This window comes from Talpa occidentalis, unplaced genomic scaffold (genome assembly GCF_014898055.3).
Source record: "Talpa occidentalis isolate TD23 unplaced genomic scaffold, MPIMG_talOcc4v2.1 talOcc4.12, whole genome shotgun sequence".
NCBI classification, from domain to species: Eukaryota; Metazoa; Chordata; class Mammalia; order Eulipotyphla; family Talpidae; genus Talpa; species Talpa occidentalis.
Window position 1 is genome coordinate 24,453,722 of NW_023601212.1, and position 15,029 is coordinate 24,468,750.

The following is a 15,029-nucleotide window of genomic DNA, read 5'->3' on the forward strand; positions in this document are numbered from 1 at the left end:
ATGTTTTACATGATTAGGTTCAAGTTTGCATTTTTGAAAGGAAGGCAGTTCTATTCAGTGATGATATGTTCTACTCAGTTATTGATGTTTGAGTGTTTTGTTTTCCTTTTTTTTTTTTTTATAAGATCTATTTATTTATATAAGAACCGGAGTACAGGCCAGATCCGAGGGCGGGTGAGAGGATTCACCAGAGACAGAGTGGGGAACAGAGGGGGGTGCTGAGGGGAGCAGCAGGCGAGACAGGAGAGGTCTGCCATGCCATGTGGAATTCTCGCCGGCCGGCCGGGATCGAACTCACACTGCGGAGGCTGCAGACGGCTTCACAGCACTGTGTTCAACTGCCTGTGCCACCAGGGGAGGCCCTTGTTTTCCATTTTGATCTTTCTTTGTTCTTCCTTTTCTGCCTTTGAGGTCGTCAAAGTTTTTTTCTATTGACTTTTTTTTTAGCTACACCTTTACCTACACCTCAGTACTTTTGATGAAGATTCTTAAGGGTTATACATATCACAACATTAAGATTTACTATTTCACCCAAAATAAAAAGTTTTCATAAGTTGCAGTTGCTTCCCCTGTTCTTATTATTGTCATACACATGTACTTACATTAAAAATTAATTTTTAAGCAGGCATGGTTTCTAAAGTAAGAAATGTTTTTTGCATGTCTTAAATTTATCCGTATACTTTACTATATCAATGCTCTTATGTTTCTTCCTGTAGATCCGAGTTTCCATCTTTGTATCATTACCTGTTACCCTGAGAAGGTTCCTTGAGCCTTTCTTTTAGTGTAGAATCTGTTGGCTGTGAATTCTCTTAGCTTTTTGGTTTTATGAAATGTTTGTTACCTTACCATCCTTTTTGAAGGACAATTATCTTGTTTATACTTCCTGGCTAGCATTTCTTTTTGGTTTTTTTTAATCATTTGTCTCTTTAAATATATCATTCTTGTGTTTTCTGCTCTTCGCTTTCTGATGAGAAATTAGCCAACATTTGTGTCATTGTTTCCCTGTATACCTGTTATAATGCTGTCTCTTTTTAGGACAGTTTTGAGTTTTTGTCTTTATCTTTGAATTTCATAATATGACCCCTTTGCATGCGCGCTTGCATGTGTGTGCCTCTGTGTGTGCGAGTCTGTGGTTTTCTTTGTATTTATCCTACCTTAAGTTCTCTGAACCCGTTAGATGTATATGTTCTGTAAATGCTAGTTACCACCCACTCCACACTGATAATCATATTTATCATCCTCATGGAAATAAACTTCTGAAGTCAGTGCCCATTTCATTCATTTGATTCTAAGCAAATAGTCGATACTTAAATCCAGGGATGAAAACCAACTAACCACAGCTTGTATTTCTCTATTAAAAAATTAAACATGTTCTCAGTTTGAATATTCCATATAAAAAATAAATATGAATGTAAAGCATCTTTGAGTCTTAGACAATTAAAATTTAAATTATATGGTGAGAAACTTGTTACTAATAAATGATTGTTTAAAATAAAAAAATTAAACTTGGAGATAAGTGCCTTTGTTGTCCCACCTACGATTGTTACCAATGAGGAATCTGTTAGATATATTTTGGGGGAAGGGCCCATAGCACTTATATACATAATTTTTTAAATTGACATAAAGTAAATTTTTTGGTATGCTCTTCCTAAGATTTCTTGAGGCATAAAACCAAAAGCCCTATCTATAAAAGAAATAATTGATACTAAAGACTTTTGCTCTTTTAGGATTACTAAGCTGATTTCAGGAGTGTTGGAACAGAGGCTTTGGGGGAACAATGGCTGAAAGGAGATGGGCTTATATAGGATGGGGAGGATAGTTTCGGCCTGGAAAGGCCCATTCTAGGTGGTATTCATCGTGTGCTGGAAACAGTTCAGATTGAGATCAAACGATATGGTTTTGAAATCTGCCCTGGCTTGCTGTGTGGTGCCATAACCTTGGCAAATTTGGGACAATATCAGTATTAATAAAAATCTCTATGTCCTATTTCCTTATATGTAAAATAAGTGTGAAACTATCTTTCCTATCTGTTTTTCTGGGATGCTTTCTGAGAATCGTCTGAAACCAAGCATGTGAAAACATGTTGAAGAACATGACTCTAATACGAGGAGAAGGGGACTATAATTGCATTTCCACCTGCCACTGTGGTAAGCAGATGATACAGTAATATTGTGAGAAAAAGATTTAAGCATTCTGGCCTGTTACCTGTTTGCACAGCAATAAAGAGTCATTTTATTGTTATAATTATGTTAAAAGTCTTAAAGAATGAAACCTCAAGTGCCAGAGAAGGGGTGGATTTTGGACACTATGTTAAATAGAAACGGGTAAGGTTTCTATAGATAGGATGAAAAAGTGGGAGGGAGTCAGAGAGAAGGATCCCCAGTATAGTTTCAGTTCATAAAATGTTAACACCGCTTTTGCATTCCTTCTGGTCTCTGCCCTGGAGCACTTTGATGGAAATGGATGGTTTCAGAAACATTTGATTTAGCGTGTGGAGTGGAAAGAAGCTCAGACCAACTCTGCACCTGACTGATGGGAAAAGAAATTTGTTTGGAGTCCATGTCTTTTAGCCATGAGGAATTTATTGAAAGGAAAGATGTTGAGAAGTGTGGTAGGGGGGCAGGGGAGGCAGGGCAGAGAGGGATGGGTAAGAAGGGAAAGATACTGGAGCATCCTGTCTGACCCTCAGGCAGAGGCAGATGTAATAAGTTGTTGGCTGGGGAAGAAATGAAATATAAATTGAGCCAGTAGGACAATGGAGGATTTTTGCTGCCTGAGTCACAGAAGAAGCAATGGCACAGGCTTCTAGATCTTGTTGCAGAAAGACTGATTCCGACAGCATATAATTTGCATCCTGGTTCCATGAGAGAAGAGGTTCATTGACGGGCACATGTTCTCACACCCCTGAACCATGAACTGGAGTTTTCCACCTGAAAGAGGCAGAAACAGACTTTAGTGAACAGACAGATTCCTCTTCCAATCTTAGCCTTCAGCCATAGCCTCCAGTGTCTTCACACAGGCGTGGCCAAGACATCCAACATGTATATCCTTTCTCCTGCTCACCTTCTAGCTGCCTCTTCTGGGCCCTTCCCCCTCTAGTTAGGGGCCAGACCACAAGGGCAGTCTGGCTGTGTCACAATGTGAAAGTTACCAAGATCTTAGGAGAATTAGAGTGAGCGCAAGGGTGGAGGTGTAGGAATGTGCTCAGGTCTGGCAACCTCTGAACACAGACGGGTAGACAGTTATTAGTTTATTCATTTATTTGATATTTACTAAATGCCTACCATGTACTAAACATTGTGTTAAGTTCTACTAATAGATATCCATGAATAAGACATAGCCCTGAGCTTACAAATGGCTGAAAGGAACGCACATTTCTTTCATAGGAAGAGCCAGGCCATCTCCCTGCCTCCTTTATTTATTTATTTTTTTACATAGCACTATGAAGCTATCTGCAGCCACTGCAGCATGAGTCCCTGCCCCCTTGAGGCCTGTTGGGAAGGACCTCTTCCTCCCCCATCAATAGCAGGAATTCTGCTCTTATTGAAAGGAAAGGTTCTCCTGAATCCCAAGTTCCAGGGGAATGAGAGCCCCCCACCCCCAGCACCAGGACTACCACCCCAACTGCTCCCCATCAGTGCTTGATAGATGTGTTCTCTGTCAAAGATTGCCTCACACAGTCCCCATGTACCTTCAAAGATCTTCTTTAACATGCACTGCTGGGAGTTCTGAGTGGTACAGACGCCCTCTCCACGAAGACATTTTCCTTGGTCATTCATATAAGAGCATGTGTGGCAATTCAACACGGGACCTAAAAATTTAAGATCGGCCCAATGAAATTCCTTTATACACCAGGCGTGTAGCCTTGGGTCACATCTCGGGAGGGATGAAAGGCAATAATACATAGCTTGGATACAACATGTTTTATTTCTTGGTGTTTGTTGGGAATCTGAGGCCCCCATGTGTGAGAGAGCATATTCTCTCTTCTGTACCTGAGGAAATTCTTTCATCCTTACTGCTTCACCTATGACTTTCATTGCTGACCAATCCCAAATTTTTTCTATAATACTTTATTTTTTTTTCTATAATACTTTAGCTCCAACTCATAGCCCCCACATTAGCTTCCTGGACATTTATAATTAGATGCCCTTCTGTCATGTCTAGGAACAAAGTAGAACTTATCACATGATAGACTCCATTCTAAGCACCCCATCATACTCTTCCAAGGCATGAGTACTTGGAATAAAATTGGAGTAATAAGCTGTATTAGCATGCTCTGATGGGGTCTCCCTGGTGGCGCAAGGGGTTAAGCACGGCACTGTGAAGCTGTCCGTAGCCGATCCCCAGCTGGCCAGGGAGCTGCCCACATGGCGCAGCAGACCTCTCCTCTCTTGCCTGCTGCTCCCCTCAGCAGTGTATTTCAATCAGTCTGCCTATTCTGCTCCCCACTCTGTCTAGTGAATGCTCTCACCCCCAGTTCTTGTATGCATAAATAAATAAATCTTTTAAAAAATGCTCTGATGTTGCAGACCCTATAAAGAGTCTGCATTCTTTTCCATGTTCAATTGAACTGGTCACCAAGGGCATTGTTTTGGAACTACCTACATATTGCCTCTTTTACTATCTCCACTGCCATTTCCCAAGTTAAGGGAGCAGAAAGGGGAAAAAATATGAACTTTGGAGTCAGAATGACCTAAACTTGAATCAAGTTTTGCTATGTCCAACCTCACTTGTCTCCCATGAAAATCTGGAATACAGCTACTTCTGCAGTGAGGCAAAATATGAAGTATTTATGTCTGGCAATAACTGGAGGCATCAGACATTGGTCTTGTTTTTCTTTGAACAATTCCTTTGTGGTAAGAGCCACAGAGTCTCAGTTGTCCTGGGAACTTCCTTCTGGATCTAACAGACACAAGCATCTGCATGCTTTACTTTCCGTGTTAAAAAAAGAAACAAGAGTGTCACCGACTCCAGGGCTAGGCATTTCTTTACTGGGTTTGCAAAGCATCCTAACTGTTTCTCAAGAGGCAGATTTCGCCTGCAGCTCATAAAAGGTAGCTGTGGGCATTTGTATTCATGTTTTAATGTTAGAGTGGGATTGGGGGCACTGCTGGTAGTTAGCATTTGTGTTGTATTTCTAGTTTTGTTTTTTTTTTTATAGAGGCATGTTTTATTTATTTATTTATTTTATTTGTTTGTTTGTTTTGTTTATACAAGCACTGGGTACAGTCAGAAGCGCGGGAGGGTGAGAGAATTCACCAGAGCCAGAGCGGGGAGCAGAGCAGGCAGAAGGACCGAAGTACACTGCTGAGGGGAGCAGCAGGCGGCAGGAGAGGTCTGCGCGCCACGTGGGACCCTCCTCCGGTGGCCGGGGAGCAGCCGGGGATCAAACCGGCGCCACAGAGGCCGTGGGCAGCTTCGCAACCCAGCGCTCAACCGCTGCGCCACCGGGGAGGCCCTGTGTTGTATTTCTTAAAGAGGGTCCTCCAAATTGTTTAGCCTTCAGGGTTCCCCACAAAATCTGAATCCTGCCTTCCAGTATTATTGTAAAGAGACATAAAAGTTTGGAAGAGCTGTCTGTGACCTATTCTTTCTTAGTGTTTCTTAATCTCGGGTTTCTTGCTGTGTGGCCTGCTTCCCACCTACCGTCAAGGACAGCACATGGGCGTGCAACTGAGACTCACCTGAAGGTGTACTTGAAGATGGAACAGCTGAAGGCTGTTCACCCTTACCACCTGAGGTCTGTTCAACTGCAGCCTGGTCACCTGAAGCTTGCTCAGCGGAAGACTTTTCAGCTGAAGCCTGCTCACTTGCAGGCTGCTCAGCAGAAGCCTTCTCATTTGAAGTTTCACCTGAAGGCTGCTCAGCAGAAACCTGTTCAGTAGAAGCCTGGTCAGCAGAAGCCTGGTCAGCAGAAGCCTGGTCAGCAGAAGCCTGGTCAGCAGAAGCCTTGTCACCTGAAGGTTCACTGGAAGTGTGTTCACTTGCAGCATGCTCCACTGAAGTGTGTTCACCTGTTGTGTGCTCAGAGATGGAGTGCTCATTTGAAGTGTGTTCAGCTACCGCGCGCTCGCCGGTAGCATGATCGCCTGAAGAGTGCTCCCCTGAAGCATGCTCCCCTGAAGTGTGCTCCCCTGAAGCATGCCCCCCTGAAGCGTGCCCCCCTGAAGCATGTTCAGTCGAAGCATGTTCAGCCGAAGCATGTTCAGCCGAAGAGTGTTCAGCCGAAGCGTGTTCAGCCGAAGTGTGTTCAGCCGAAGCGTGTCCAGCTGAAGCGTGTCCAGCCGAAGCGTGTCCAGCCGAAGCGTGTTCAACTGAAGCGTGTTCAACTGAAGCGTGCCCACCTGACGCATGTGCACTTAAAGAGTTCTTGTTTGACGATGTTTCATATAAAGCCTCAGCTTCTGAAGGCTGTCTAAGTGAAATGTACTCATCTGAAAGTTGCTGAATGGAAGCATGGCGATTCACAGGGTGATGAAGTCCACCAGAATGACCTGTTCCTGGAATGGAGGAGGACAGAGATGTTGGAAGGTGACAGAAAGGATGTGCAGGGTAGAATAGAGACTGCTTTCCTAGGGAGTAGGACTAGTGTGTGATTCCTGGGGTTCCTGTGGCCCTGATCAGGCACCTGAAGATATTCCAGATGTTGGAGGAAGCTAACTACCCAAGAGACCATGGACAGAGGTGTTAATGAAACCCAGAGGTCACCTCTGGGGTTGAAGGGAAGAATCCTAAGATCCACAACATTAAAAAATGCACAAGGGGACTAATTCACCCACGCCCCTAAAACACCCAAAGGGAAATCAATGTGCCATCACTCGAGTCATCACCACCATCCTTCCCTCCAGCTCCTCAGGGGGTAAAAGAGAAGAAGAATGAGATTCAAAAAGTTGCTTTTAATAGCTAAATAATTCTAGTGGAAATTGAGGGTGGAAAGTTTTAACCTTGGGCAGGTCAAATTTTAAACAAGAGATGACAAGTAGCTAACGAATCCACAACAAATATCAGAAGGGATCAAGGCCCCTTTCTTTGGCAAGTTCAAGTTCTCAGACACAATATCCAATACCCAGGAGCTTTTGTTCTCAAAAAGAAAAGTAACCTCCACTTTTTAAGATTAAAGCGCTCTGCTTATGTATCTGAGTTGAGGTTCCTTGTGAAGTACCGTTTGCACCCACTTGATGGCGCTCTCATGAGCATTCAACGAGATAACTTGTGAAGTGCCTCAGCCACTGCCTGAGGGCTCAGTTAATTTTAGTTTCTCTCCACCCCAACTGATTTTGGGAATTACAAAACTCTTAGCTAGCAGTCATCCTTTCCTGTCGAGTCTCTCCTAGTTGTTCCCTCAGTATGACTTTCATTTTATGGTGTGGTAACACCAAACAGACCATTTGATTACTCTTTGATTAAACTGAGGAGTTTAGAGGCGGCAGGCACAGTGAGTTAGTATTCCTAGCCCACAGCTGAGAGGAATGACCCACATGGCACAGCAGACCTCTCCTGTCTTGCCCACTGCTCCCCTCAGCAGTGTATTTCAGTCAGTCTGCCTGTTCTGTTCCCCTCTCTGTCTCTGGTGAGTCTTCTCACACCCCCCCCCCACACACACACCTCAGGCCTGCACCCCAGCTCTTGTCTGTATAAATAAATCAATCTTAAAAAAAAAAAAAGAAGTAGGAATGTCTAAAGTGTCAAGCTATGGGCCTCTGACAGTAAGGCCATAACTTGGCTGAATCTGTTGACTCAGGTACTCTCCACATTAGACTTGTTTGGCTATTCCTGACTTTGAACCAAATTGGTTTGGGTAACTAAGATACTGGTCTTCTTTCTTTGAAGACCGAAACACCTAAAAGAGGCCTCTTACATATTTTGCAGAGCCAAGACAAGAGGACTCACCTCTGGCAGATCCAAGCTGAAGAAGACTCATAACTAAGAGAAATTTCTTCATCTGGATGTAAGGGAGAGGGGACCCTGATGTGGTCCACCCAAGAGCAGTGAAGAAAAACTGAACAGAATCTCCCAGTGCTGAACAAGAGCTTTCTGGAAATTCTAGAACCTCAGAAACCAGCCAGGCTTCCTCACAATGGGTTGTGCTCTGAGGTACTCATGTAGCCAGTTCAAAGGGGGGCATTCTGACAACCCAGGGCAAACTGGCAGCAAAGGCTATTTTGCCTGTGTAAGGTGGTATGCTGGGGCTATCTGCCTTCTTTTTAAAAAAGAAGTAATGGGCCTCCCTGGTGGCACAAGGGGGTAAGCACCGCACTATGAAGCAATCCACAGCCTCTGCAGCACAAGTTCGAATCCCTGGCTGGCCAGGGAGAAACCCACGTGGCACAGCAGACCTCTCCTGTCTCACTCGCTGCCCCCCTCAGCAGTGTACTTCAGTCAATCTGCCTGTTCTGTTCCCCACTCTTATCTCTGGTGAATCCTCTCACCCCCGCACCTCTGGCCTATACCCCACCTCTTGTATGCATAAATAAATAATCTTTAAAATAATTTTTTTGCGGGCTTCCCCGGTGGCGCAGTGGTGGAGCGCTGGGTTGCGAAGCTGCCCGCAGCCTCTGCAGTGCCAGTTCGATCCCCGGCTGCTCCCCGGCCACCAGAGGAGGGTCCCACATGGCGCGCAGACCTCTCCTGCCGCCCGCTGCTCCCCTCAGCAGTGTACTTCCGTCCTTCTGCCTGCTCTGCTCCCCGCTCTGGCTCTGGTGGATTCTCTCACCCTCCTGCGCTTCTGACTGTACCCAGTGCTTGTATAAATAAATAAATAAATCTTTAAAAAAAATTTTTTTTTTGCAAAGGCTTACCCCACTTACCTTGAGTGGGAAGACAAAACTAGGATTCTAGGGCCTAGACTGGTCTCCCTTGGAGTGGAGAAGAACATGGAAGGCCACACTGTCAATAGTTCCTTTCCTTCAGGTGAGTGAGATGGAGCAACAGCTACGGGGTCACACAGGGTCAGACTTCTGTTGATAGAAGTAGTGGAAGCTGTTGGAAAAGAAGAGGTGCTCTCTCCACCACCCACCAGCTATTTAAGGCTTGGCGGCACCCCTCTTGACAATCATCAGAAACTTTCTGAGACATCCCTGCTGCACCCTCTCCAGGAGGCACAGGATTGGAAGACAGGACCTCAAACCTGAAATTTCTCTCCTTAAGCCTTATCCTCCAAGTTTTTTTTTTTTAAGATTTATTTATTTATGCATACAAGAGCTGGGTTGTAGGCCAGTGCAGGAGGGTGGGCGGTGAGAGCCTTCACCAAACAGAGTGGGGAGTAAAACAGGCAGATATGCTGAGATACACTGCTGAGGGGAGCAGCAGGTGAGACAGGAGAGGTCTGCTGTGCTATGTGGGTAGCTCCCTGGTCAGGGATTGAAGGCTTGCTGCAGTGGCTGCAGATAGTTTCATTGTGCTGAGACTTAACCCCTTGCGCCACCAGGGAGGACCTTTATTAAACTCCAAGTTTTCCTCCCTCTTTTCTTCAGCTTGGCTTTAGAGGACTATATCCCAACCCCACCCAGGCTGGCGGCCCTGGGCTCTGAGTTGGAAACCTGTCCATGTCCAGTAGTCTGGCCCTGCAAAGCCTAAGCTGTGAGTGCCTGAGCACATCAGATAGGAAAATGTGTGATGGAGAATTTGCTCTGGAACTTGAAGAGCTCTGGAGCTAACACATCCAAGGTATTCCGGCCGATGCCTCCTTCCTCCTCCAACCTCTTCCACCCCAATGAACGGATGTTCCAGGGTCTAACACCCTGAGCTGAACCAAATACAGAGACATTTAGCTCTAGAGAGCAGAGGTGAAAGGTGTTTGAGGCTCACGTGCTGAGAGCACTATTTGGGGGCCAGAGAGAGGCTGAGCAAGACAAGCACAGGAAGGAGTAAGAGAAGAGATGAGAGATAGTACCAGTTTGCCTTGAATAATGGCGGTGCTAGAGAGAGAAACGTGTAGGCATCCATACCACCTGCTCGAGGCCTCTCAGAAACCCCAGCAGTCTGTGACCTGGAGGTTGCTTCTACCTACAGGGAAATCCTAGTATGGTGAACCTGTGGCCTTAGTTTCCATGCTAATTGTCAGGTATTCTGCCGTGGTTGAAGTCAGAGGAGCAATGATAACTTGCTGTGTGTATCGTGTCCTTCCCTGCTGGTGACTGATAAAAGATTAGCAGTAATTTCCTACAAGGGCCCACTTGGCCCTGAAGTCTCGGACCTCTGCTGCCTTTGGCTAAGCTCAAGTCTTGCCCAGGAATGTTTCCTGAGGCGGGAACCCTCCTGCCGAGGATGGACACACAGCCATTCCTCCTCTCATCCTAGACTCTGCCCGGGAACCAGGCTAAGTCCTGTAAACGAGGGTAGGGAGGAGAATTAGCACAAATGAAACTGCTCACTAAGTTACCATGGTACCTACCTATTCTTACATTTATGTCACATAGCAGAGCAGAGGATTATAGAAGAATTTTTTTTGAAGATTTATTTATTCATGCATACAAGAACCAGGGTAGAGGCCAGATGTGTGGGAGGATGAGAGGATTCACCAGAGACAAAGCGGGGTACAGAACAGGCAGGCTGACTGAAACACACTGCTGAGGGGAGCAGCGGGCAAGGCAGGAGAGGTCTGCCTCGCCATGTGGGTATCTCCCTGGCCAGCCTGGCTCAAACCCGCACTGCAGAGGCTATGGACAACTTCACAGCACCGTGCTCAACTGCCTGTGCCACCAGGGAGGCCCTATAGAGGAATTTTATGGGCCACACAGGCCCTGCACTCAGAAAAGAGGGAAGATGTGAGGCAGGGATTGCAGGGGCATTATCAGGAATCTGGGCAAGGATAGGGCTGCTGGCACTGCAGGCACACGGGGCTGGGGGAGAACCCAAGAGACATTATCTGTTGGAATGTGAGCTGAATGACTAATAAAAATGATTTTTCTGTAACCACTCCACTCAACCGTTTTGACTTTTACCATGTGACTCCTTCCACCTGAGCATTATCTCATCCTTATCCCTCTTAACTTTCATCCCTCCTCGGGACAGGATTTGGGTTTATGCCTGAATGTGAACTCCCTGAATTTGCAGCTCTTTGATCCCAAATATTGTTTTGCCTTTTTAGTGACCTGCTGAATTTTCAGGTGGACACAATTGCCTTAGATTAACTACATTTGTGTATTTATTAAAGTGATGCGTAGTCTCCACTCCAAGATCCTGATGTTATCTGCCCCCACCCTGAACTCACATGCTGTGTTGAGTTCCTCAGCTCCCCACAGGCTAACAATCTTATCTGTCTTTTCCACTGCAGGGAGGACTGAGGGCAGGAGCTGGGGACAGTCCCTCAGGGAGTGGAGAGAAAAGAATCCCCTAGGGCTGGGCTGAGCAGCAGGCCACTCTCCCTCCTATCCCCATCCAGATGAATCTGGGATTAAGGCTAAATGGGAATCCTAGAAGAATCACTTAGGAAAACCCTTATTCTTGGCAGCTTATAGAAAACTATTTCTACTAAGACATGTCGATTCTTATTTATGATGTGGAGCTGGTGTCTAGACCTCTGTGTCTAAAGGAGCGAACTCTGGCAGCGGGAGTCCTGCCCTCAGGTCCTGAGACACTCTTGGAAATTCTAGAATCCATTAAGTCTTGGGTTTTGTTGGCAGGGTGACAGGGCGAATGGAGCTTGCAGGTGTGGGTTGGAATCTGCCGGTCATCCTGTTTGTCACTTGAGACTGATTGCTTCCATGGGGTTTTCTTATCCATAAAATGGAGGTGTTAAGAACTACCACATTGGCCACTGTGTGAGAATCCAGTGAAATAACATTGCTCAAGTGTTTAGTGCTGTGGCCGCCACACGGCAAGTTCCCAATGCAAGCCAACTGTTCTGTTACAGTAGGGTAGATGACGCAACCTGCTGAGCTGGACTGGGGAAGACACCCCCCTGTGTGGGAAGTCCCCCACTTCAGAGGCTGTCCTGTTCTTAAGCTGGGAGAGGGTAACACTGGGAGGGGAAGCGTGGACGCAGGTGCTAGGACGTGTCTAAGGTTGCAGAGGGCCCTGAAGTCACAACCACAAAACTTTCTCTCCAGATCAGCACTTTTAAATGATTTTAATCAAGTCTACAAACTAAAGTCTCTACCTTGCCTGGACTCTCTATCTACCTGGTAGATCCAAGTGTGGTATGTTGGGTATAGTGTTGCATTTTGCAAGAGTCTAGGCTGATAGCCACTTCGTGAAATCGATTTCAACATCTGCACTCACAAGCGGATGAGGTACCGACCTCTGGAAATGTAGAAGGTCACAGAGCCCTAAGCCCATTGCTCCAGTTACCTGGATCTCACAATCCTTCTCTGAGGGAGCTTGATTCTCCTAATCAAAAGTTGGGGAAAATGAGACCAAAAGGAGTCCTGGAAGATGGTGGCTTGCCTAGCAGGGCCAGTGGAGGTGGGCAGAGCCTGCGAGGCCCCCAGGAATGCGAGTTCCCAGCAGGCATCTGTTCTCGCAGCGCCTCAAGCAAGTCCAGCACCTCCACGCCAGGTCCACAGCCCCTCCCGGCTGGGCTATAAAGCCTGGGTCTCAGGCTGGAGCCTGCAGCTCTGTGCCACTGCTCCCCAGTCCTAGTTCCCAGATGGACACTCACTTCCTCTTCCTGCTGCTGCTGCTGGGCCTGTCCCTGCAGGTGGGCTCCCTGCAAGGTGAGTCCCTTCGGGGCATCTGGGAGGATCCCAAGGGGGTGGGGGGGGCGGGGTTAGTGGTGGCTTGTTGGGCGTTGAGAGAGGTGAGCAGCAAGGAGGAAGGACCTATCGTTATAGCCCTAACCTTGGATGTGACAGGTGTCACCTTCACCCCGCTATTCTCTCCTGCTCAGCCTCATCTCTCCTTTTCTCCCTCCACTCTTGGCACTGCTCTCTGCTTCCCCTCCTTCTTCCTCCTCTTTCTCCCTTTTTACTGCAGCCTCTACTTCCCACTTCCTTCCATTTAATCCCTGATACTCCCCAATTCCTCGTGCTTTCCTGCTGAAAGACTTAAATTGGACCCCACAAGAGTGGGGTCAGGTGGAGCTGACTGTGGGACTTGACTTCACCCTCTGGCAGCTCCCAGCATCCCCGGCTGTAGAGGAAGAGCTGTTTGGGGTCGGTGCCCAGAGGCACATGCCTCCTCCAGGCACCAGCCCAGTCCCAAGCAGGCACCTGCTTTCAGTGTAATCTCAGGTGGGGGGATGTGGTATCCAGGCTGCAGGAGGCAGACAGCGTGTGACCTCCCTCCCACCAGTGGGGATGGGGAATCTGGTGCAGAAGAGCCACTTAATGCCAACTTTGCCTTTCCAGCGCTGACATGTCACCAGTGTCGTCGCATCAATGCCAACGGGGTTTGCGAGAGTGGGGAGGGCGTCTGCGAGACCCGTGACAGCCAGAGGTGCTATCTGAGGAAGGTCTATGAAGGTAGGTGGGCTCTGAAGGTAGGAGTCTCCTGCAGTGATCTTCACCCATTCTGAGAGAAGTGGCTCTCTTAGGAACCCTGAGGGAAAGAATGAACCGTGGGGGGAAGAGCAGCGTGTAGAGGCTTTTTTGTTCCCTTAAAAAGTTGGGAAAGTTGGGCCTCCCCGGTGGCGCAGCGGTTGAGCGCTGGGTTGCAAAGCTGCCCACAGCCTCTGCAGCACCAGTTCGATCCCCGGCTGCTCCCCGGCCACCGGAGGAGGGTCCCACATGGCGGCGCGCAGACCTCTCCTGCCGCCCGCTGCTCCCCTCAGCAGTGTGCTTCATCAATCTGCCTGCTCTGCTCCCCGCTCTGGCTCTGGTGAATTCTCTCACCCTCCCGCGCTTCTGACTGTACCCAGTGCTTGTACAAATGAATAAATAAATCTTAAAAAAAAAAAGAGTTGGGAAAGTGTTCTCAAATTCTGGTGCATGGTGGATACTTGCCTGCACTGGCATGATGGATACCAATGGACCTAACAGGAGAAAAGTACTTACTGAGGGGTCCCCAGGTCCTTGGATAATCCAGGGCATCCTCAAGGATGTCAGGAATTGTACCATAAAAATGCCACTGGAACTTGCTTGTGGCCTTGGTGTGCCAGCGATTAGAGGTTCAGGGAAGATACTCACTGGAGTCCCACCTCCCTGGCAGCCTGACTCTCAGGAAAATGCACTATTTCTCCTTATTCATGGGATCACTCATTCATGCAGCAAGTATTTATCATTTACCTTTCATGTGGCAAACACTTGGAGGCCAGAAATCAGAGCCCTTTCTTTGTTTTTCTTTCTCTGCAGGTGGCAAGCTCCTGTATGGCTACCAGGGCTGCGGGGACCTGTGCCTCACCATGTCTTTCTTTACACCGAATGCTAATGTGGATTTTGTATGCTGCAATGATGCGTCTTTTTGTAACAAGTTTTAGAGACTGGTCCTTCCTTGCCTGTTCAGTTGTTGATTTAGCCCCTTCCATACTCAGGTACCTGCAAAGAACTGGGTCAGTGGTCAGTGCAGAACATATGCAGAATTATGAAGTCTTTTTAATGGGCTGACTTTTTAAATAATTAATGTGCCTTTTTTGTCCATGATAATATTCACTTCCTGCAATCTACTTTATATGATAATAATAAACTCATTCCAACTTTGTTTGGATTAGTGCTTCCATATGTTTACTTCCATAATTTTACTTTTAACCTATCTATATCTTTGTGGCCTTTTTTGATTATAGCATAAAATTTATCTTGATTTTTAGTATAGTATCACCATCTCTTTTTTACTAAAGGATGTTATGCTATTTACATTTAGCATAATTATCAATATGGTTGTATGAACATTTACTGTCAGGGTATCATTTAATAAAATTAAAACTTAGTCTCTGGTGAAATCTTTCACCCCCATGCCTCCATCCTCACCCTGATATTGTTCCCCGCAATATTTACTATGACTCTGTTTGTCATTTTCCCATGGAAAAATAAAGTCATGTTTTGTGTCTGATTTTGGTTTGTTACTTTTTATGATTCCATTTTATTTCCATTATTTACTTAATTATCAAAACAAAATTAATTATCAAAACAGTGTTTTTGTGTTTGTTCTAGGAC

General features: G+C 46.4%; 1 protein-coding gene across 1 annotated transcript; it reads right to left on the reverse strand.

The window, feature by feature from the left end:
* Window positions 1–2,568: 2,568 nt before the first annotated feature.
* ACRV1 (acrosomal vesicle protein 1) lies at window positions 2,569–8,031 on the reverse strand. Its single transcript, XM_037504339.2, has 4 exons — window positions 7,891–8,031; window positions 5,685–6,500; window positions 3,692–3,811; window positions 2,569–2,930 (listed from the first exon to the last, which is right to left on the reverse strand). Exons 1-4 carry the CDS (start codon window positions 7,940–7,942, stop codon window positions 2,806–2,808), a joined length of 1,113 nt encoding a protein of 370 aa, XP_037360236.1. The 5' UTR covers window positions 7,943–8,031; the 3' UTR covers window positions 2,569–2,805.
* Between the last annotated feature and the right edge of the window lie 6,998 nt (window positions 8,032–15,029).

Coding starts and splice junctions, on each gene's coding strand:
- ACRV1 (XM_037504339.2), bottom strand. CDS start 7,942: ATGAAGAAATTTCTCTTAGTTATGAGTCTTCTTCAGCTTGGATCTGCC. Junction 6,501..7,890: donor TCAGCTTGGATCTGCCAGAG/GTGAGTCCTCTT, acceptor CCTCCATTCCAG/GAACAGGTCATTCTGGTGGA. Junction 2,931..3,691: donor GTTAAAGAAGATCTTTGAAG/GTACATGGGGAC, acceptor TGCCTCTTTCAG/GTGGAAAACTCCAGTTCATG.